Genomic DNA, 22,500 nt, shown 5'->3' on the forward strand with positions numbered 1-22,500 from the left:
TGTCTTTGAGAGAAGAGATTCAATCACAACACTCAGATTTCCCTCTATAACAATATCTCCATACTAATCCTGTTGTCTCCTCTCTTGTCACCCTGTGACCACTGAATGCAGGCCAAAACCACATGACTGCTCCATGATCCACAAACCACCTTTCCCAATATTATTCCCACAATCCAGAACTTGCTTTAGGTGTCATTTGCTTCCAAAAAAAGAATGCTCTTCTGCTTCTACTTAGGAATGTAGAGCAAAATTGTCCCTTGAACGGATAGAATGCGCACCAATTGGATCGGATCAGAATCAGATGGGTCCAGATTCCTCTACGAATTCAGGGTTCAATTCTGATGTTGATTTCCAAGGAATGGTTCTGTTGTTTCCAACTGTTTTCATGCAATGACCCGACCTGGTTTCACAGAAACTTCTCTCTCTCTCTCTCTGACTCTGTGAGTGGTCTCTTCTATCAGGGCTGAAATGTATCAGTCTCAGTTTATTTGAGTTGCACCCTTTTCCTTAATTTCCTTATCGAGCCAACATCTCCTGTTTAATTTGCTTCTTGTGTATACACAACCCTCTATCTGCTGCTGTTGATCTCCCCTCCCTCCCTCTCTCCCTCTCTCCCTCCCTCCCTCTCTTTGCTCCCCCCATCATGAACATAATGATCTCTTTCTGAAGACATACCGGTCTCTCCGCCTTTTCTAATAGTAAAGAACGAGCCTTTGAATGTGATTTGTGCACATAGCATTACTCATAATGAAAAAGAGTCTTTGTAACCTACATGATTTCCAGGCCTAGTCCTGCCCAAAGCACAATAGGGTCAGTTGTGTTTATGATCCTTTGCATGCTTGACAGCCATAATGACAGCACCCCTCCAATAGCTATTACAGATGTAGCACCTTAATTTGCATGAGAGCTTTCCTGCAATGCAGGATATGTAAAACTTGGAGTGTATTTGTGGTTTAAAAAAACATTGAGATTTCAGACTTCCTTTTCCCTTACGAACAATGTATCAATCCTTCCAAGATTGTCCATTAATTATAAACCTCATAATAATTCACATTATCTGTTGCTGCAGGATTATTTTCCGGCTGTACCAAACGTGCTCAAATTAAGATCCTATATCTGTAGTCTTATAGGCTCCAAACAGTGACATACATATACACTGTCTGTACCATGCGAACCTTAATGGTATGAATGAAGGCCTGATTGTACTTAGGCCTGTAGAGTGTGTCAATTATTGTTTGCCCGTAGGTTAGATAGACATGTTCGTTATAGCATTTGTCATGTGTGAATGTTACTGCAATACATTCGCTTCTTTGTCTTATCAGACTTGCCACAACTGATGTAAAATAAAGTTGTTATTTTCTCAATCTGAATGGAGGTCAAAGGAGGTCCAATTGGAGAATAAGTTTAGGCCCACACAAGAAAAAAAAGTAGAACATGTTTACATACATGTCCTAGGGAAGTACAATTATACACTTTTAATTAACAAAACATACAAAAACAGTTATGGACGAGGCCTAAACTACGGTGCACTGCTCACTGACTACTCAGTGATACCCTTGTTCACAGGCGCAGCTTTCCTCGTGGGAAAATACATTTCCGACGGGGTTGCTTTGATGAATCTGTCCATGATCGCGTCAGAGGTAGGCGGCGACTCTGCTGTCTCTGGATATTGTAGACTGTCTCCACAACTGTTTGTGTTTGTTTGTAAGCCTCCGGGACTCCGGGGATATCGGACAGATCTGGGCAATAATTATGTTTAATCATTCCCAATTAGGTCGGAGGAGATGGAGGAGACCCCAACGGCTCTTTGACTTCAGGGTCAAACAACATGCAGAGGTCAGGCTGGGGGAGAAGTCACTGTAACCCAATTAAATTAGGATTGTTCCAATAATCCATTAGATTTTTGTCATGAATATAAAGAAATAGAATACTAAGCTGTGTCATGTGTAATATGTGTAGGGGGAGGAAGACCCTTCCTTCTACAATTGTTTTGTTGTTGCCCTCCCCCTCATAGAATTAACTCCAAAATAATGTTTACAATCACAGATAACAATAACTGTAGCAACCCTGTGTTTATAAACATAGATATGGACTTTGTCATTTCAGCAAACATTTGTGGCACAGTCGATGCCACGCAGGGCTACGGGCCAGAGTATTGAGTGTTTGCCGAGCACCACGGTTGACGAGCTCACTCTCCCTGCCTGTTACATTACACCTACACTACGATCAGAGCCGGCTGCAGACAATGATCAGCGAAGGGGAAATCTGATTTTCAACATTTTGATGACGTACCTGTATTTATAATTGTATAAAATATATGCAAAAAAAAAATCCACCGACAGGTTTCTGGGCCAATGTACAACACTACCAATAAACAACGCATACCTACTTTGGGCGCTTCAATATCACGGTTTGCGTTTTCAACACCACAATAAATAGACAATGTCAATCTCGACTAACAGAAAATACATCCCTTTCCACCTTGTATGCCTACCCAGTATTAAGGCTTGGCAATCTCTAAATGTCATTAAACTTTTTGGTGTTTCGTTCTCTTTCCATTCATCAAATGGCCGCTGCACAGTTTGGCTTGATTGATTGATTGATTTTATTTGTCATCCCCCAAAAAATACAGATTGTATATACACACAGTGCAATGATTTTTAAAAGTGATCGGGAATGCACAATAAAGTCGAGGACTTATTTTTTTATATAAATACATACAGTTGAAGTCGAAAGTTTGCATACACCTTAGCCAAATACATTTTAACTCAGTTTTTCACAATTCCTTACATTTAATCCTAGTAAAAATTCCCTGTTTTAGGTCAGTTAGGATCACCACTTTATTTTAAGAATGTGAAATGTCAGAATATTTGTAGAGAGAATGATTTATTTCTGCTTTTATTTCTATCATCACATTCCCAGTGGGTCAGAAGTTTACATACACTCAATTAGTATTTGGTAGCATTTCCTTTAAGTTGTTTAACTTGGGTCAAAGTTTCTGTTAGCCTTCCACAAGTTTCCCACAATAAGTTGGCTGAATTTTGGCCCATTCCTTCTGACAGAGCTGGTGTAACTGAGTCAGGTTTGTAGGCCTCCTTGCTTGCACATGCTTTTTCAGTTCTGCCCACAAATTTGCAGTTGCAAACTGTAGTCTGGCTTTTTTTAGGCGGTTTTGGAGCAGTGGCTTCTCCTTGCTGTGCGGCCTTTCAGGTTATGTCGATATAGGACTCGTTTTACTGTGGATATAGATACTTTTGTACCCGTTTCCTCCAGCATTTTCACAAGGTCCTTTGCTGTTGTTCTGGGATTGATTTGCACCTTTCGCACCAAAGTACATTCATCTCTTGGAGACATAATGCGTCTCCTTCCTGAGCGGTATGGTGGCTGCGTGGTCCCATAGTGTTTATGCTTGAGTACTATTGTTTGTACAGATTAACGTGGTACCTTCAGGCATTTGGCAAATGCTCCCAAGGATGAACCAGACTTGTGGAGGTCTACAATTTTTTTTCTGAGGTCTTGGCTGATTTCTTTTGATTTTCCCATGATGTCAAGCAAAGAGACACAGAGTTTGGAGGTAGGCCTTGAAATACATCCACAGGTACACCTCCAATAGACTCAAATAGTGTCAAATAGCCTATCAGAAGCTTCTAAAGCCATGACATAATGTTCTGGAATTTTCCAAGCTGTTTATAGGCACAGTCAACAGTGTATGTAAACTTCTGACCCACTGGAATTGTGATACCGTGAATTATAAGTGAAATAATCTGTCTGTAAACAATTGTTGGGAAAATAACTTGTGTCATGGACGAAGTAGATGTCCTAACCGACTTGCCAAAACTATAGTTTGTTAACAAGAAATTTGTGGAGTGGTTGAAAAACAAGTTATAATGACTCCAACCTAAGTGTATGTAAACATCCGACTGTATACAATTACAGAGATACAGACACATTACAGAGATACAGACACATTACAGAGATACAGACAAAAAACAGGTTCTACTGTTCACACGTTAGACAGCGTTTGATATTCTTTTAAAAAGTGGTTAGGGTTGGTATGGTTTTGAGTTGCTGTGGTAGTTTGTTCCACTCAACAGCGCAGGTATAAATTGTTATTTTATTTCAAACAATGAATATTGGAGTCTCTGGCTCTGGTATTATGCTGCTGGACATCTCTAACAAATAAAAAATTGTTGGTTAGGTACCTGGGGGCTGAGTCTGTGATAATTCTGTGGACCAGACCAAGTTGAATTAACACTACTCTTTTTTTCCACAGATAGCCAGCCTAGCTGCTTAAAATGGTTGACTGGTCTATAGCTTTTCTTTAGATGTTTGGGGCTGCTGGTAAACCATGATGTGCAGACATAATCAAAATGACACTGGACTAGAGCACTCACCAGAAGTCTTTAGGGGGTCTATAATTAGGTTTCCATCACATTGATGACAGATTTTCATGTGAATATTCAAAAATCTGCATAAAAACCATATGAACATTTTCCCATCAGATTTGTGTTTCCATCATATTGACTTGTCTGTGTGTAAATACAGCACGTAAAAATTACTTATTTTTTATTTTATTTTTTTGTTGTTGAATTCTTACCCCTTTTTCTCCCCAATTTCATGGTATCCAATTGTTTTTTTAGTAGCTACTATCTTGTCTCATCGCTACAACTCCTGTACGGGCTTGGGAGATAATCACACGGTGTTATTTATTGCTGAACAGCAGATGTCACTAATGTGAATTGTGAACAGATAATGAAGCTATCAGCAATAAACCATTCTTCAGCACAATTTGGTTAAAGCCTTGAGAAATCCTTAGTTCTCCATCACTAGTTTACAGGCCACATCATGCTGACTTGCAAAGTGACATGTAATCCTATTGGAATCCAGACCGAGTTAAGATATCAAACAGTACGTTTATTTACACACAAACTGCATTCAGAATGACTGTCAGGGTTAGAAACTTAATCAAGTAAAAAACACTTAAAGTGGAACAACCATTTCAATAATGGGGGCAATACATATATTTAACTGATTGGATTAGTTTAGATTTGTATTTATTTATCTTTGTTTAGCATAATATTAATCAATCAATCAATGTACATGCAAAACCACAGATATTTAAAAAAAATCTCACCAAAATATTCACCTGCAATAGAGCATGCTGGGAAATAGTATTATTTAACCAGGAAAGATCCAACTATTATTTTACAATGACGGCCTACCCCGGCCAAACCCTTACGACACTGGGCCAATTGCACGCCGCCCTATGCGACTCCCGATCACGGCAGGTTGTGATACAGCCCGGGATCAAACCAGGGTCTGTAGTGACACCTCTAGCACTTAGATGCAGTGCCTTAGACCACTGCACCACTCAGGAGATAATGATGGGTGTGGTTTTGATGGTACTGCTTTACTCTGCACAGTGTAAAACAATAAGTCTGGGTATTAACACAAACACTGGGGGTTATTTTACACCACTGAGTGTTCATTTCACATGTGCAGAGTGAATTTAATGCCTGAATCTTAAACTAGAAATGTTACACTGAAAAATCGGCACTGTCCAATTTGCTGTGTGCGAGATAGCCAAAATGTTTTGGGTCAAACGTCAGTCAAGCATTGGTCATCATGTCACCAGAATAACACGTACACATAACATGTATTGAAAGGAGCATCAAGCTTTCACCGCCCTGTGAAGTTCATCATAACTTATTTCATCCGTATCCTAATAAACTGCATGCTTTCCCCAAGTCGTAGTGGGAAGACCACACAACATATCATCGCGTGACACCAAGTTTACTTCAAAATCTATGATGGTTATTATGTCAATATTTTTGCATTAAAAGCATTTCCCATAATTCATTTTACAGACACAAAAGTTCTGTGGTATTTAGTTTTATCAAACATTTGGAAAGTTTACTGACAAATCTGCTGTTTTCATTGGGTGTGGCAGGTAGCCTATTGGTTAGAGTGTTGGACCAGTAACCTGAAGGTTACTGAATAGAATCCCCAAGCTGACAAGGTAAAAATCTGTTGTTCTGCCCCTGAACAAGGCAGTTAACCCACTCTTCCCTGGTAGGATGTCATTGTAAATAAGAAATGAAGGTTAAATAAAAATCTGTCCTGATATTTTTTTATTTGACATGCACTTTCCTCACATTAAAAGGTTGGATGGAAACCTGGTTAATGTAATGCCATTTTGAGGACCCCCCCACTAAATGTCGAACTGTTTCCTATCAAATTGAGTTATTTTATAGGCCCTACTTTATAACATTTTGAATGAAAAAGAAAATCCGAACAGTGCTCACTTCCTTTGTTTATTCAAGTTTGTTAATTTAAGCTAACATTTGAACTTAAACTGTATATATTTATAAACTTTTTGGGAAAGGTTTTGCACAAAAGCCGCACACCAAATTTCATATAAATTTCATTTAAACCCCACCCCTCTCCGTGTTGAAATCAATGATTGGTAGGATTCTGTCTCGCGTCGTTCTTCTTCCCATATAGGAGTGGTTATACTATGTGTCTATCTTCTATCTCCGCCCACCTTTTTGCACGCTCCCGTGCCTTGTTTTTTGAGTTTTATTTATGGTCAGCGCACTCCCGATGCCCGAGCTATCGTTTGCTTCACACTGACATCATAGCGGATTACAATGTCAAATATTTTGGAAGCAGCACTAGCCTCCGGTTTTACACCCCGCGAGAGAGATTCGTCGTTTATATTCCAGTCATGCCTGCATGTCTTTGAGAGAAGAGATTCAATCACAACACTCAGATTTCCCTCTATAACAATATCTCCATACTAATCCTGTTGTCTCCTCTCTTGTCACCCTGTGACCACTGAATGCAGGCCAAAACCACATGACTGCTCCATGATCCACAAACCACCTTTCCCAATATTATTCCCACAATCCAGAACTTGCTTTAGGTGTCATTTGCTTCCAAAAAAAGAATGCTCTTCTGCTTCTACTTAGGAATGTAGAGCAAAATTGTCCCTTGAACGGATAGAATGCGCACCAATTGGATCGGATCAGAATCAGATGGGTCCAGATTCCTCTACGAATTCAGGGTTCAATTCTGATGTTGATTTCCAAGGAATGGTTCTGTTGTTTCCAACTGTTTTCATGCAATGACCCGACCTGGTTTCACAGAAACTTCTCTCTCTCTCTCTCTGACTCTGTGAGTGGTCTCTTCTATCAGGGCTGAAATGTATCAGTCTCAGTTTATTTGAGTTGCACCCTTTTCCTTAATTTCCTTATCGAGCCAACATCTCCTGTTTAATTTGCTTCTTGTGTATACACAACCCTCTATCTGCTGCTGTTGATCTCCCCTCCCTCCCTCTCTCCCTCTCTCCCTCCCTCCCTCTCTTTGCTCCCCCCATCATGAACATAATGATCTCTTTCTGAAGACATACCGGTCTCTCCGCCTTTTCTAATAGTAAAGAACGAGCCTTTGAATGTGATTTGTGCACATAGCATTACTCATAATGAAAAAGAGTCTTTGTAACCTACATGATTTCCAGGCCTAGTCCTGCCCAAAGCACAATAGGGTCAGTTGTGTTTATGATCCTTTGCATGCTTGACAGCCATAATGACAGCACCCCTCCAATAGCTATTACAGATGTAGCACCTTAATTTGCATGAGAGCTTTCCTGCAATGCAGGATATGTAAAACTTGGAGTGTATTTGTGGTTTAAAAAAACATTGAGATTTCAGACTTCCTTTTCCCTTACGAACAATGTATCAATCCTTCCAAGATTGTCCATTAATTATAAACCTCATAATAATTCACATTATCTGTTGCTGCAGGATTATTTTCCGGCTGTACCAAACGTGCTCAAATTAAGATCCTATATCTGTAGTCTTATAGGCTCCAAACAGTGACATACATATACACTGTCTGTACCATGCGAACCTTAATGGTATGAATGAAGGCCTGATTGTACTTAGGCCTGTAGAGTGTGTCAATTATTGTTTGCCCGTAGGTTAGATAGACATGTTCGTTATAGCATTTGTCATGTGTGAATGTTACTGCAATACATTCGCTTCTTTGTCTTATCAGACTTGCCACAACTGATGTAAAATAAAGTTGTTATTTTCTCAATCTGAATGGAGGTCAAAGGAGGTCCAATTGGAGAATAAGTTTAGGCCCACACAAGAAAAAAAAGTAGAACATGTTTACATACATGTCCTAGGGAAGTACAATTATACACTTTTAATTAACAAAACATACAAAAACAGTTATGGACGAGGCCTAAACTACGGTGCACTGCTCACTGACTACTCAGTGATACCCTTGTTCACAGGCGCAGCTTTCCTCGTGGGAAAATACATTTCCGACGGGGTTGCTTTGATGAATCTGTCCATGATCGCGTCAGAGGTAGGCGGCGACTCTGCTGTCTCTGGATATTGTAGACTGTCTCCACAACTGTTTGTGTTTGTTTGTAAGCCTCCGGGACTCCGGGGATATCGGACAGATCTGGGCAATAATTATGTTTAATCATTCCCAATTAGGTCGGAGGAGATGGAGGAGACCCCAACGGCTCTTTGACTTCAGGGTCAAACAACATGCAGAGGTCAGGCTGGGGGAGAAGTCACTGTAACCCAATTAAATTAGGATTGTTCCAATAATCCATTAGATTTTTGTCATGAATATAAAGAAATAGAATACTAAGCTGTGTCATGTGTAATATGTGTAGGGGGAGGAAGACCCTTCCTTCTACAATTGTTTTGTTGTTGCCCTCCCCCTCATAGAATTAACTCCAAAATAATGTTTACAATCACAGATAACAATAACTGTAGCAACCCTGTGTTTATAAACATAGATATGGACTTTGTCATTTCAGCAAACATTTGTGGCACAGTCGATGCCACGCAGGGCTACGGGCCAGAGTATTGAGTGTTTGCCGAGCACCACGGTTGACGAGCTCACTCTCCCTGCCTGTTACATTACACCTACACTACGATCAGAGCCGGCTGCAGACAATGATCAGCGAAGGGGAAATCTGATTTTCAACATTTTGATGACGTACCTGTATTTATAATTGTATAAAATATATGCAAAAAAAAAATCCACCGACAGGTTTCTGGGCCAATGTACAACACTACCAATAAACAACGCATACCTACTTTGGGCGCTTCAATATCACGGTTTGCGTTTTCAACACCACAATAAATAGACAATGTCAATCTCGACTAACAGAAAATACATCCCTTTCCACCTTGTATGCCTACCCAGTATTAAGGCTTGGCAATCTCTAAATGTCATTAAACTTTTTGGTGTTTCGTTCTCTTTCCATTCATCAAATGGCCGCTGCACAGTTTGGCTTGATTGATTGATTGATTTTATTTGTCATCCCCCAAAAAATACAGATTGTATATACACACAGTGCAATGATTTTTAAAAGTGATCGGGAATGCACAATAAAGTCGAGGACTTATTTTTTTATATAAATACATACAGTTGAAGTCGAAAGTTTGCATACACCTTAGCCAAATACATTTTAACTCAGTTTTTCACAATTCCTTACATTTAATCCTAGTAAAAATTCCCTGTTTTAGGTCAGTTAGGATCACCACTTTATTTTAAGAATGTGAAATGTCAGAATATTTGTAGAGAGAATGATTTATTTCTGCTTTTATTTCTATCATCACATTCCCAGTGGGTCAGAAGTTTACATACACTCAATTAGTATTTGGTAGCATTTCCTTTAAGTTGTTTAACTTGGGTCAAAGTTTCTGTTAGCCTTCCACAAGTTTCCCACAATAAGTTGGCTGAATTTTGGCCCATTCCTTCTGACAGAGCTGGTGTAACTGAGTCAGGTTTGTAGGCCTCCTTGCTTGCACATGCTTTTTCAGTTCTGCCCACAAATTTGCAGTTGCAAACTGTAGTCTGGCTTTTTTTAGGCGGTTTTGGAGCAGTGGCTTCTCCTTGCTGTGCGGCCTTTCAGGTTATGTCGATATAGGACTCGTTTTACTGTGGATATAGATACTTTTGTACCCGTTTCCTCCAGCATTTTCACAAGGTCCTTTGCTGTTGTTCTGGGATTGATTTGCACCTTTCGCACCAAAGTACATTCATCTCTTGGAGACATAATGCGTCTCCTTCCTGAGCGGTATGGTGGCTGCGTGGTCCCATAGTGTTTATGCTTGAGTACTATTGTTTGTACAGATTAACGTGGTACCTTCAGGCATTTGGCAAATGCTCCCAAGGATGAACCAGACTTGTGGAGGTCTACAATTTTTTTTCTGAGGTCTTGGCTGATTTCTTTTGATTTTCCCATGATGTCAAGCAAAGAGACACAGAGTTTGGAGGTAGGCCTTGAAATACATCCACAGGTACACCTCCAATAGACTCAAATAGTGTCAAATAGCCTATCAGAAGCTTCTAAAGCCATGACATAATGTTCTGGAATTTTCCAAGCTGTTTATAGGCACAGTCAACAGTGTATGTAAACTTCTGACCCACTGGAATTGTGATACCGTGAATTATAAGTGAAATAATCTGTCTGTAAACAATTGTTGGGAAAATAACTTGTGTCATGGACGAAGTAGATGTCCTAACCGACTTGCCAAAACTATAGTTTGTTAACAAGAAATTTGTGGAGTGGTTGAAAAACAAGTTATAATGACTCCAACCTAAGTGTATGTAAACATCCGACTGTATACAATTACAGAGATACAGACACATTACAGAGATACAGACACATTACAGAGATACAGACAAAAAACAGGTTCTACTGTTCACACGTTAGACAGCGTTTGATATTCTTTTAAAAAGTGGTTAGGGTTGGTATGGTTTTGAGTTGCTGTGGTAGTTTGTTCCACTCAACAGCGCAGGTATAAATTGTTATTTTATTTCAAACAATGAATATTGGAGTCTCTGGCTCTGGTATTATGCTGCTGGACATCTCTAACAAATAAAAAATTGTTGGTTAGGTACCTGGGGGCTGAGTCTGTGATAATTCTGTGGACCAGACCAAGTTGAATTAACACTACTCTTTTTTTCCACAGATAGCCAGCCTAGCTGCTTAAAATGGTTGACTGGTCTATAGCTTTTCTTTAGATGTTTGGGGCTGCTGGTAAACCATGATGTGCAGACATAATCAAAATGACACTGGACTAGAGCACTCACCAGAAGTCTTTAGGGGGTCTATAATTAGGTTTCCATCACATTGATGACAGATTTTCATGTGAATATTCAAAAATCTGCATAAAAACCATATGAACATTTTCCCATCAGATTTGTGTTTCCATCATATTGACTTGTCTGTGTGTAAATACAGCACGTAAAAATTACTTATTTTTTATTTTATTTTTTTGTTGTTGAATTCTTACCCCTTTTTCTCCCCAATTTCATGGTATCCAATTGTTTTTTTAGTAGCTACTATCTTGTCTCATCGCTACAACTCCTGTACGGGCTTGGGAGATAATCACACGGTGTTATTTATTGCTGAACAGCAGATGTCACTAATGTGAATTGTGAACAGATAATGAAGCTATCAGCAATAAACCATTCTTCAGCACAATTTGGTTAAAGCCTTGAGAAATCCTTAGTTCTCCATCACTAGTTTACAGGCCACATCATGCTGACTTGCAAAGTGACATGTAATCCTATTGGAATCCAGACCGAGTTAAGATATCAAACAGTACGTTTATTTACACACAAACTGCATTCAGAATGACTGTCAGGGTTAGAAACTTAATCAAGTAAAAAACACTTAAAGTGGAACAACCATTTCAATAATGGGGGCAATACATATATTTAACTGATTGGATTAGTTTAGATTTGTATTTATTTATCTTTGTTTAGCATAATATTAATCAATCAATCAATGTACATGCAAAACCACAGATATTTAAAAAAAATCTCACCAAAATATTCACCTGCAATAGAGCATGCTGGGAAATAGTATTATTTAACCAGGAAAGATCCAACTATTATTTTACAATGACGGCCTACCCCGGCCAAACCCTTACGACACTGGGCCAATTGCACGCCGCCCTATGCGACTCCCGATCACGGCAGGTTGTGATACAGCCCGGGATCAAACCAGGGTCTGTAGTGACACCTCTAGCACTTAGATGCAGTGCCTTAGACCACTGCACCACTCAGGAGATAATGATGGGTGTGGTTTTGATTGTACTGCTTTACTCTGCACAGTGTAAAACAATAAGTCTGGGTATTAACACAAACACTGGGGGTTATTTTACACCACTGAGTGTTCATTTCACATGTGCAGAGTGAATTTAATGCCTGAATCTTAAACTAGAAATGTTACACTGAAAAATCGGCACTGTCCAATTTGCTGTGTGCGAGATAGCCAAAATGTTTTGGGTCAAACGTCAGTCAAGCATTGGTCATCATGTCACCAGAATAACACGTACACATAACATGTATTGAAAGGAGCATCAAGCTTTCACCGCCCTGTGAAGTTCATCATAACTTATTTCATCCGTATCCTAATAAACTGCATGCTTTCCCCAAGTCGTAGTGGGAAGACCACACAACATATCATCGCGTGACACCAAGTTTACTTCAAAATCTATGATGGTTATTATGTCAATATTTTTGCATTAAAAGCATTTCCCATAATTCATTTTACAGACACAAAAGGATTTTCTGTGGTATTTAGTTTTATCAAACATTTGGAAAGTTTACTGACAAATCTGCTGTTTTCATTGGGTGTGGCAGGTAGCCTATTGGTTAGAGTGTTGGACCAGTAACCTGAAGGTTACTGAATAGAATCCCCAAGCTGACAAGGTAAAAATCTGTTGTTCTGCCCCTGAACAAGGCAGTTAACCCACTCTTCCCTGGTAGGATGTCATTGTAAATAAGAAATGAAGGTTAAATAAAAATCTGTCCTGATATTTTTTTATTTGACATGCACTTTCCTCACATTAAAAGGTTGGATGGAAACCTGGTTAATGTAATGCCATTTTGAGGACCCCCCCACTAAATGTCGAACTGTTTCCTATCAAATTGAGTTATTTTATAGGCCCTACTTTATAACATTTTGAATGAAAAAGAAAATCCGAACAGTGCTCACTTCCTTTGTTTATTCAAGTTTGTTAATTTAAGCTAACATTTGAACTTAAACTGTATATATTTATAAACTTTTTGGGAAAGGTTTTGCACAAAAGCCGCACACCAAATTTCATATAAATTTCATTTAAACCCCACCCCTCTCCGTGTTGAAATCAATGATTGGTAGGATTCTGTCTCGCGTCGTTCTTCTTCCCATATAGGAGTGGTTATACTATGTGTCTATCTTCTATCTCCGCCCACCTTTTTGCACGCTCCCGTGCCTTGTTTTTTGAGTTTTATTTATGGTCAGCGCACTCCCGATGCCCGAGCTATCGTTTGCTTCACACTGACATCATAGCGGATTACAATGTCAAATATTTTGGAAGCAGCACTAGCCTCCGGTTTTACACCCCGCGAGAGAGATTCGTCGTTTATATTCCAGTCATGCCTGCATGTCTTTGAGAGAAGAGATTCAATCACAACACTCAGATTTCCCTCTATAACAATATCTCCATACTAATCCTGTTGTCTCCTCTCTTGTCACCCTGTGACCACTGAATGCAGGCCAAAACCACATGACTGCTCCATGATCCACAAACCACCTTTCCCAATATTATTCCCACAATCCAGAACTTGCTTTAGGTGTCATTTGCTTCCAAAAAAAGAATGCTCTTCTGCTTCTACTTAGGAATGTAGAGCAAAATTGTCCCTTGAACGGATAGAATGCGCACCAATTGGATCGGATCAGAATCAGATGGGTCCAGATTCCTCTACGAATTCAGGGTTCAATTCTGATGTTGATTTCCAAGGAATGGTTCTGTTGTTTCCAACTGTTTTCATGCAATGACCCGACCTGGTTTCACAGAAACTTCTCTCTCTCTCTCTCTGACTCTGTGAGTGGTCTCTTCTATCAGGGCTGAAATGTATCAGTCTCAGTTTATTTGAGTTGCACCCTTTTCCTTAATTTCCTTATCGAGCCAACATCTCCTGTTTAATTTGCTTCTTGTGTATACACAACCCTCTATCTGCTGCTGTTGATCTCCCCTCCCTCCCTCTCTCCCTCTCTCCCTCCCTCCCTCTCTTTGCTCCCCCCATCATGAACATAATGATCTCTTTCTGAAGACATACCGGTCTCTCCGCCTTTTCTAATAGTAAAGAACGAGCCTTTGAATGTGATTTGTGCACATAGCATTACTCATAATGAAAAAGAGTCTTTGTAACCTACATGATTTCCAGGCCTAGTCCTGCCCAAAGCACAATAGGGTCAGTTGTGTTTATGATCCTTTGCATGCTTGACAGCCATAATGACAGCACCCCTCCAATAGCTATTACAGATGTAGCACCTTAATTTGCATGAGAGCTTTCCTGCAATGCAGGATATGTAAAACTTGGAGTGTATTTGTGGTTTAAAAAAACATTGAGATTTCAGACTTCCTTTTCCCTTACGAACAATGTATCAATCCTTCCAAGATTGTCCATTAATTATAAACCTCATAATAATTCACATTATCTGTTGCTGCAGGATTATTTTCCGGCTGTACCAAACGTGCTCAAATTAAGATCCTATATCTGTAGTCTTATAGGCTCCAAACAGTGACATACATATACACTGTCTGTACCATGCGAACCTTAATGGTATGAATGAAGGCCTGATTGTACTTAGGCCTGTAGAGTGTGTCAATTATTGTTTGCCCGTAGGTTAGATAGACATGTTCGTTATAGCATTTGTCATGTGTGAATGTTACTGCAATACATTCGCTTCTTTGTCTTATCAGACTTGCCACAACTGATGTAAAATAAAGTTGTTATTTTCTCAATCTGAATGGAGGTCAAAGGAGGTCCAATTGGAGAATAAGTTTAGGCCCACACAAGAAAAAAAAGTAGAACATGTTTACATACATGTCCTAGGGAAGTACAATTATACACTTTTAATTAACAAAACATACAAAAACAGTTATGGACGAGGCCTAAACTACGGTGCACTGCTCACTGACTACTCAGTGATACCCTTGTTCACAGGCGCAGCTTTCCTCGTGGGAAAATACATTTCCGACGGGGTTGCTTTGATGAATCTGTCCATGATCGCGTCAGAGGTAGGCGGCGACTCTGCTGTCTCTGGATATTGTAGACTGTCTCCACAACTGTTTGTGTTTGTTTGTAAGCCTCCGGGACTCCGGGGATATCGGACAGATCTGGGCAATAATTATGTTTAATCATTCCCAATTAGGTCGGAGGAGATGGAGGAGACCCCAACGGCTCTTTGACTTCAGGGTCAAACAACATGCAGAGGTCAGGCTGGGGGAGAAGTCACTGTAACCCAATTAAATTAGGATTGTTCCAATAATCCATTAGATTTTTGTCATGAATATAAAGAAATAGAATACTAAGCTGTGTCATGTGTAATATGTGTAGGGGGAGGAAGACCCTTCCTTCTACAATTGTTTTGTTGTTGCCCTCCCCCTCATAGAATTAACTCCAAAATAATGTTTACAATCACAGATAACAATAACTGTAGCAACCCTGTGTTTATAAACATAGATATGGACTTTGTCATTTCAGCAAACATTTGTGGCACAGTCGATGCCACGCAGGGCTACGGGCCAGAGTATTGAGTGTTTGCCGAGCACCACGGTTGACGAGCTCACTCTCCCTGCCTGTTACATTACACCTACACTACGATCAGAGCCGGCTGCAGACAATGATCAGCGAAGGGGAAATCTGATTTTCAACATTTTGATGACGTACCTGTATTTATAATTGTATAAAATATATGCAAAAAAAAAATCCACCGACAGGTTTCTGGGCCAATGTACAACACTACCAATAAACAACGCATACCTACTTTGGGCGCTTCAATATCACGGTTTGCGTTTTCAACACCACAATAAATAGACAATGTCAATCTCGACTAACAGAAAATACATCCCTTTCCACCTTGTATGCCTACCCAGTATTAAGGCTTGGCAATCTCTAAATGTCATTAAACTTTTTGGTGTTTCGTTCTCTTTCCATTCATCAAATGGCCGCTGCACAGTTTGGCTTGATTGATTGATTGATTTTATTTGTCATCCCCCAAAAAATACAGATTGTATATACACACAGTGCAATGATTTTTAAAAGTGATCGGGAATGCACAATAAAGTCGAGGACTTATTTTTTTATATAAATACATACAGTTGAAGTCGAAAGTTTGCATACACCTTAGCCAAATACATTTTAACTCAGTTTTTCACAATTCCTTACATTTAATCCTAGTAAAAATTCCCTGTTTTAGGTCAGTTAGGATCACCACTTTATTTTAAGAATGTGAAATGTCAGAATATTTGTAGAGAGAATGATTTATTTCTGCTTTTATTTCTATCATCACATTCCCAGTGGGTCAGAAGTTTACATACACTCAATTAGTATTTGGTAGCATTTCCTTTAAGTTGTTTAACTTGGGTCAAAGTTTCTGTTAGCCTTCCACAAGTTTCCCACAATAAGTTGGCTGAATTTTGGCCCATTCCTTCTGACAGAGCTGGTGTAACTGAGTCAGGTTTGTAGGCCTCCTTGCTTGCACATGCTTTTTCAGTTCTGCCCACAAATTTGCAGTTGCAAACTGTAGTCTGGCTTTTTTTAGGCGGTTTTGGAGCAGTGGCTTCTCCTTGCTGTGCGGCCTTTCAGGTTATGTCGATATAGGACTCGTTTTACTGTGGATATAGATACTTTTGTACCCGTTTCCTCCAGCATTTTCACAAGGTCCTTTGCTGTTGTTCTGGGATTGATTTGCACCTTTCGCACCAAAGTACATTCATCTCTTGGAGACATAATGCGTCTCCTTCCTGAGCGGTATGGTGGCTGCGTGGTCCCATAGTGTTTATGCTTGAGTACTATTGTTTGTACAGATTAACGTGGTACCTTCAGGCATTTGGCAAATGCTCCCAAGGATGAACCAGACTTGTGGAGGTCTACAATTTTTTTTCTGAGGTCTTGGCTGAGTTTTCTTTTGATTTTCCCATGATGTCAAGCAAAGAGACACAGAGTTTGGAGGTAGGCCTTGAAATACATCCACAGGTACACCTCCAATAGACTCAAATAGTGTCAAATAGCCTATCAGAAGCTTCTAAAGCCATGACATAATGTTCTGGAATTTTCCAAGCTGTTTATAGGCACAGTCAACAGTGTATGTAAACTTCTGACCCACTGGAATTGTGATACCGTGAATTATAAGTGAAATAATCTGTCTGTAAACAATTGTTGGGAAAATAACTTGTGTCATGGACGAAGTAGATGTCCTAACCGACTTGCCAAAACTATAGTTTGTTAACAAGAAATTTGTGGAGTGGTTGAAAAACAAGTTATAATGACTCCAACCTAAGTGTATGTAAACATCCGACTGTATACAATTACAGAGATACAGACACATTACAGAGATACAGACACATTACAGAGATACAGACAAAAAACAGGTTCTACTGTTCACACGTTAGACAGCGTTTGATATTCTTTTAAAAAGTGGTTAGGGTTGGTATGGTTTTGAGTTGCTGTGGTAGTTTGTTCCACTCAACAGCGCAGGTATAAATTGTTATTTTATTTCAAACAATGAATATTGGAGTCTCTGGCTCTGGTATTATGCTGCTGGACATCTCTAACAAATAAAAAATTGTTGGTTAGGTACCTGGGGGCTGAGTCTGTGATAATTCTGTGGACCAGACCAAGTTGAATTAACACTACTCTTTTTTTCCACAGATAGCCAGCCTAGCTGCTTAAAATGGTTGACTGGTCTATAGCTTTTCTTTAGATGTTTGGGGCTGCTGGTAAACCATGATGTGCAGACATAATCAAAATGACACTGGACTAGAGCACTCACCAGAAGTCTTTAGGGGGTCTATAATTAGGTTTCCATCACATTGATGACAGATTTTCATGTGAATATTCAAAAATCTGCATAAAAACCATATGAACATTTTCCCATCAGATTTGTGTTTCCATCATATTGACTTGTCTGTGTGTAAATACAGCACGTAAAAATTACTTATTTTTTATTTTATTTTTTTGTTGTTGAATTCTTACCCCTTTTTCTCCCCAATTTCATGGTATCCAATTGTTTTTTTAGTAGCTACTATCTTGTCTCATCGCTACAACTCCTGTACGGGCTTGGGAGATAATCACACGGTGTTATTTATTGCTGAACAGCAGATGTCACTAATGTGAATTGTGAACAGATAATGAAGCTATCAGCAATAAACCATTCTTCAGCACAATTTGGTTAAAGCCTTGAGAAATCCTTAGTTCTCCATCACTAGTTTACAGGCCACATCATGCTGACTTGCAAAGTGACATGTAATCCTATTGGAATCCAGACCGAGTTAAGATATCAAACAGTACGTTTATTTACACACAAACTGCATTCAGAATGACTGTCAGGGTTAGAAACTTAATCAAGTAAAAAACACTTAAAGTGGAACAACCATTTCAATAATGGGGGCAATACATATATTTAACTGATTGGATTAGTTTAGATTTGTATTTATTTATCTTTGTTTAGCATAATATTAATCAATCAATCAATGTACATGCAAAACCACAGATATTTAAAAAAAATCTCACCAAAATATTCACCTGCAATAGAGCATGCTGGGAAATAGTTTTATTTAACCAGGAAAGATCCAATTATTATTTTACAATGACGGCCTACCCCGGCCAAACCCTTACGACACTGGGCCAATTGCACGCCGCCCTATGCGACTCCCGATCACGGCAGGTTGTGATACAGCCCGGGATCAAACCAGGGTCTGTAGTGACACCTCTAGCACTTAGATGCAGTGCCTTAGACCACTGCACCACTCAGGAGATAATGATGGGTGTGGTTTTGATGGTACTGCTTTACTCTGCACAGTGTAAAACAATAAGTCTGGGTATTAACACAAACACTGGGGGTTATTTTACACCACTGAGTGTTCATTTCACATGTGCAGAGTGAATTTAATGCCTGAATCTTAAACTAGAAATGTTACACTGAAAAATCGGCACTGTCCAATTTGCTGTGTGCGAGATAGCCAAAATGTTTTGGGTCAAACGTCAGTCAAGCATTGGTCATCATGTCACCAGAATAACACGTACACATAACATGTATTGAAAGGAGCATCAAGCTTTCACCGCCCTGTGAAGTTCATCATAACTTATTTCATCCGTATCCTAATAAACTGCATGCTTTCCCCAAGTCGTAGTGGGAAGACCACACAACATATCATCGCGTGACACCAAGTTTACTTCAAAATCTATGATGGTTATTATGTCAATATTTTTGCATTAAAAGCATTTCCCATAATTCATTTTACAGACACAAAAGGATTTTCTGTGGTATTTAGTTTTATCAAACATTTGGAAAGTTTACTGACAAATCTGCTGTTTTCATTGGGTGTGGCAGGTAGCCTATTGGTTAGAGTGTTGGACCAGTAACCTGAAGGTTACTGAATAGAATCCCCAAGCTGACAAGGTAAAAATCTGTTGTTCTGCCCCTGAACAAGGCAGTTAACCCACTCTTCCCTGGTAGGATGTCATTGTAAATAAGAAATGAAGGTTAAATAAAAATCTGTCCTGATATTTTTTTATTTGACATGCACTTTCCTCACATTAAAAGGTTGGATGGAAACCTGGTTAATGTAATGCCATTTTGAGGACCCCCCCACTAAATGTCGAACTGTTTCCTATCAAATTGAGTTATTTTATAGGCCCTACTTTATAACATTTTGAATGAAAAAGAAAATCCGAACAGTGCTCACTTCCTTTGTTTATTCAAGTTTGTTAATTTAAGCTAACATTTGAACTTAAACTGTATATATTTATAAACTTTTTGGGAAAGGTTTTGCACAAAAGCCGCACACCAAATTTCATATAAATTTCATTTAAACCCCACCCCTCTCCGTGTTGAAATCAATGATTGGTAGGATTCTGTCTCGCGTCGTTCTTCTTCCCATATAGGAGTGGTTATACTATGTGTCTATCTTCTATCTCCGCCCACCTTTTTGCACGCTCCCGTGCCTTGTTTTTTGAGTTTTATTTATGGTCAGCGCACTCCCGACGCCCGAGCTATCGTTTGCTTCACACTGACATCATAGCGGATTACAATGTCAAATATTTTGGAAGCAGCACTAGCCTCCGGTTTTACACCCCGCGAGAGAGATTCGTCGTTTATATTCCAGTCATTTGAAATATAAAGTTGCAATATTTTTCGCATGAAACATTTTTTGGGGATGGAATGATGCATTCAAGTTAAGGTATGGAGTTATGAAAGCAACCCAAGTTGATATGCGCATATCTGTAATAGGGGAACTCAGTCGAAATATCATCGCATTCCCCATAGCTATATTACATCATTTAGAATAGGTGAAAAGTATGCTTATGTGTGGCCTACGTTTTTCTGCAGCATCACAACTTGAAATGGCATTGGTTGCATTTAAGTTACGGGGTTTCTAGACAGCGTGTTTATTATCAATTTCACTTGCTTTGGCAATGTAAACATAGGTTTCTCATGCCAATAAAGCCCCTTGAATTGAATTGATTCACAGCGAAGTCACAATGTTGATTGTATGTATGATTGTTTAGTCTACTACAGCATATTATGGAAGTGCATGGTGAAAAAACCGTCGGGTCATGCTTATGGCAAAAAAGTTGTCGCGCTACGAAAAGCTCCCTCCCGCATTACGTAATAACAGACCAGCTGTTTAGAGATGCTCGTGTGAGAGGTGAAATACCCCTCTGATGACGATAAACATTTCAATCCCTCTCAACTAGCAGCAGCATGCGAGCTTGTGGTGAAATGTATCACCTCGGATATACAAAAACTGTCAAGAGCATTTTCCAATGGAACTTTCCACCCACTGCTCCGTTCCTCCGACTGTGTTTATCTAAACTGTAGAAGGCTGTGTTGCTGTAATACTGTAGAGTGAATTCCCTATTGGGTATTATTTATAACGTTAAACATAATATATATTATACATTATAAACCGGTTGGCCCTGAATGCTGATTCACTAAAAGCGCAGTATATCAGACCATATACCACGGTTTGTATGACAAAAATAATATTTATACTGTTCTAATGACATTGGTAATCAGTTTATGATGTCAATAAGGCACCTCAGGGGGTTGTGGTATAATGGCCATATACAACACCTCCTCAGGCCTTATTGCTGAATTATAACACCTCCATTGTGATCATACTGTAATAGACCTACTTACTGTAATAATGTTTGTCCATGATGAGGCTTATTTCGTTTGAAAAATAAAGTATGCCTACCACATACCTAACAATTTGCAGGTGCAGCCAGAGGTGAAAAAGTATAGTCATTGGATACTACTATAATATTAATAGGTTTCCCTAATGTAAAGAGCGTTGTGATTACTGTCCGTAAATGAAAAACTCCCTACAAATAAAATGTACTATTGTTATTATTGAATATATATTTTCATCCTGTCTTTTAAACTATGCCGCCATCCTATTTGATGTGTATATGTAGATATGCTGAATAATCCTGAGCCTAGGCTGCATTAAGCAGGACACAATGTTGGCCAATGTTCAGATAGACATGTGTTATGTAGAACAAACATGCCTCTCTGACGTATAGAACAAGGAATCACATCTGCTCTTTTCATGCCGTTTCTATCTGAAAGTTTCCACAAGGTTTGCATACTGAACCCGAGCCTGACCCCTGTGTCCCCTGTCTACAGGTCTATGTAACAGAGAGTGGGTCAGGTCAGGGATGCTGCAGCATCGGAGGGAATCTGACTCTCATGGCCTGTTTTCATCTGGAGAGACCTCCGACAATGACTGTGAGGTAACTTCATGTGTGTGTGTGTCTTTGTCTGTTTGAGCAGTATAACCCACACCGACTCAACCCTAATCATGAGAGTGCATAAGGGCAAGAGATGGGACATTTACCATCCCGTGTGTGGGTTTGTGTACGCATGTGTCTCAGTGTGTGTCTGTGTGTGTGAGACATTGGTAATTAGGGCCCCACTGTTAGGTTTGTACTCTACACAACATGAAGCATACTTTCTAACCTCTGCTGCTGTCCAATTAGTGATGGACTGATGGCTCCAGATAAATCATTACTACTTTCTGCTCTCTCTCTCTCTCTCTCTCTCTCTCTCTCTCTCTCTCTCTCTCTCTCTCTCTCTCTCTCACTCTCTGTCACTCATTCTCTCTTTCTCTCATTTTCTCTTTTGCTCTTTCACTCTTTCTCTCATTCTATCTTTCTCTCATTCTATCTTTCTCTCATTCTATCTTTCTCTCATTCTATCTTTTGCTCTCTCTCTCATTCTATCTTTCTCTTATTCGCTCTCTCTCTCTTTCATTTGCTCTCTCTCTCATTCTCTCTCATTCCCCATCTCTCTCTGTCGCTCTCTCTCTATATATATATTTATATCTGTCTCCTCTGTTTCTCTCTCCGTTCCTCATTTATCATGCTTATCTCTCTGTTTCTTGCTCTGTCACA

At 39.4% G+C, this 22,500-nt stretch overlaps 1 protein-coding gene and 1 pseudogene across 2 annotated transcripts in view; one reads left to right on the forward strand and one right to left on the reverse strand.

Moving 5' to 3' along the window:
- LOC139415963 (fucolectin-like) overlaps positions 1 to 22,500 on the reverse strand; it is a 246,422-nt pseudogene that overhangs the window by 213,499 nt on the left and 10,423 nt on the right.
- LOC139415962 (uncharacterized) overlaps positions 20,077 to 22,500 on the forward strand; it is a 6,063-nt gene continuing 3,639 nt past the window's right edge. Inside the window, exons 1-2 of one of the 2 annotated variants that reach the window (XM_071164162.1) lie at positions 20,077 to 20,282; positions 21,734 to 21,840. In XM_071164162.1, coding sequence (XP_071020263.1) covers positions 21,766 to 21,840 — 75 coding nt within the window. In that variant the 5' untranslated portion in view covers positions 20,077 to 20,282; positions 21,734 to 21,765. Of the gene's footprint in view, positions 20,283 to 21,676; positions 21,841 to 22,500 lie in introns of both variants that reach the window. The other variant, XM_071164163.1, reaches the window with a different exon arrangement.

This window comes from Oncorhynchus clarkii, chromosome 9, assembly GCF_045791955.1.
Source record: "Oncorhynchus clarkii lewisi isolate Uvic-CL-2024 chromosome 9, UVic_Ocla_1.0, whole genome shotgun sequence".
NCBI classification, from domain to species: Eukaryota; Metazoa; Chordata; class Actinopteri; order Salmoniformes; family Salmonidae; genus Oncorhynchus; species Oncorhynchus clarkii.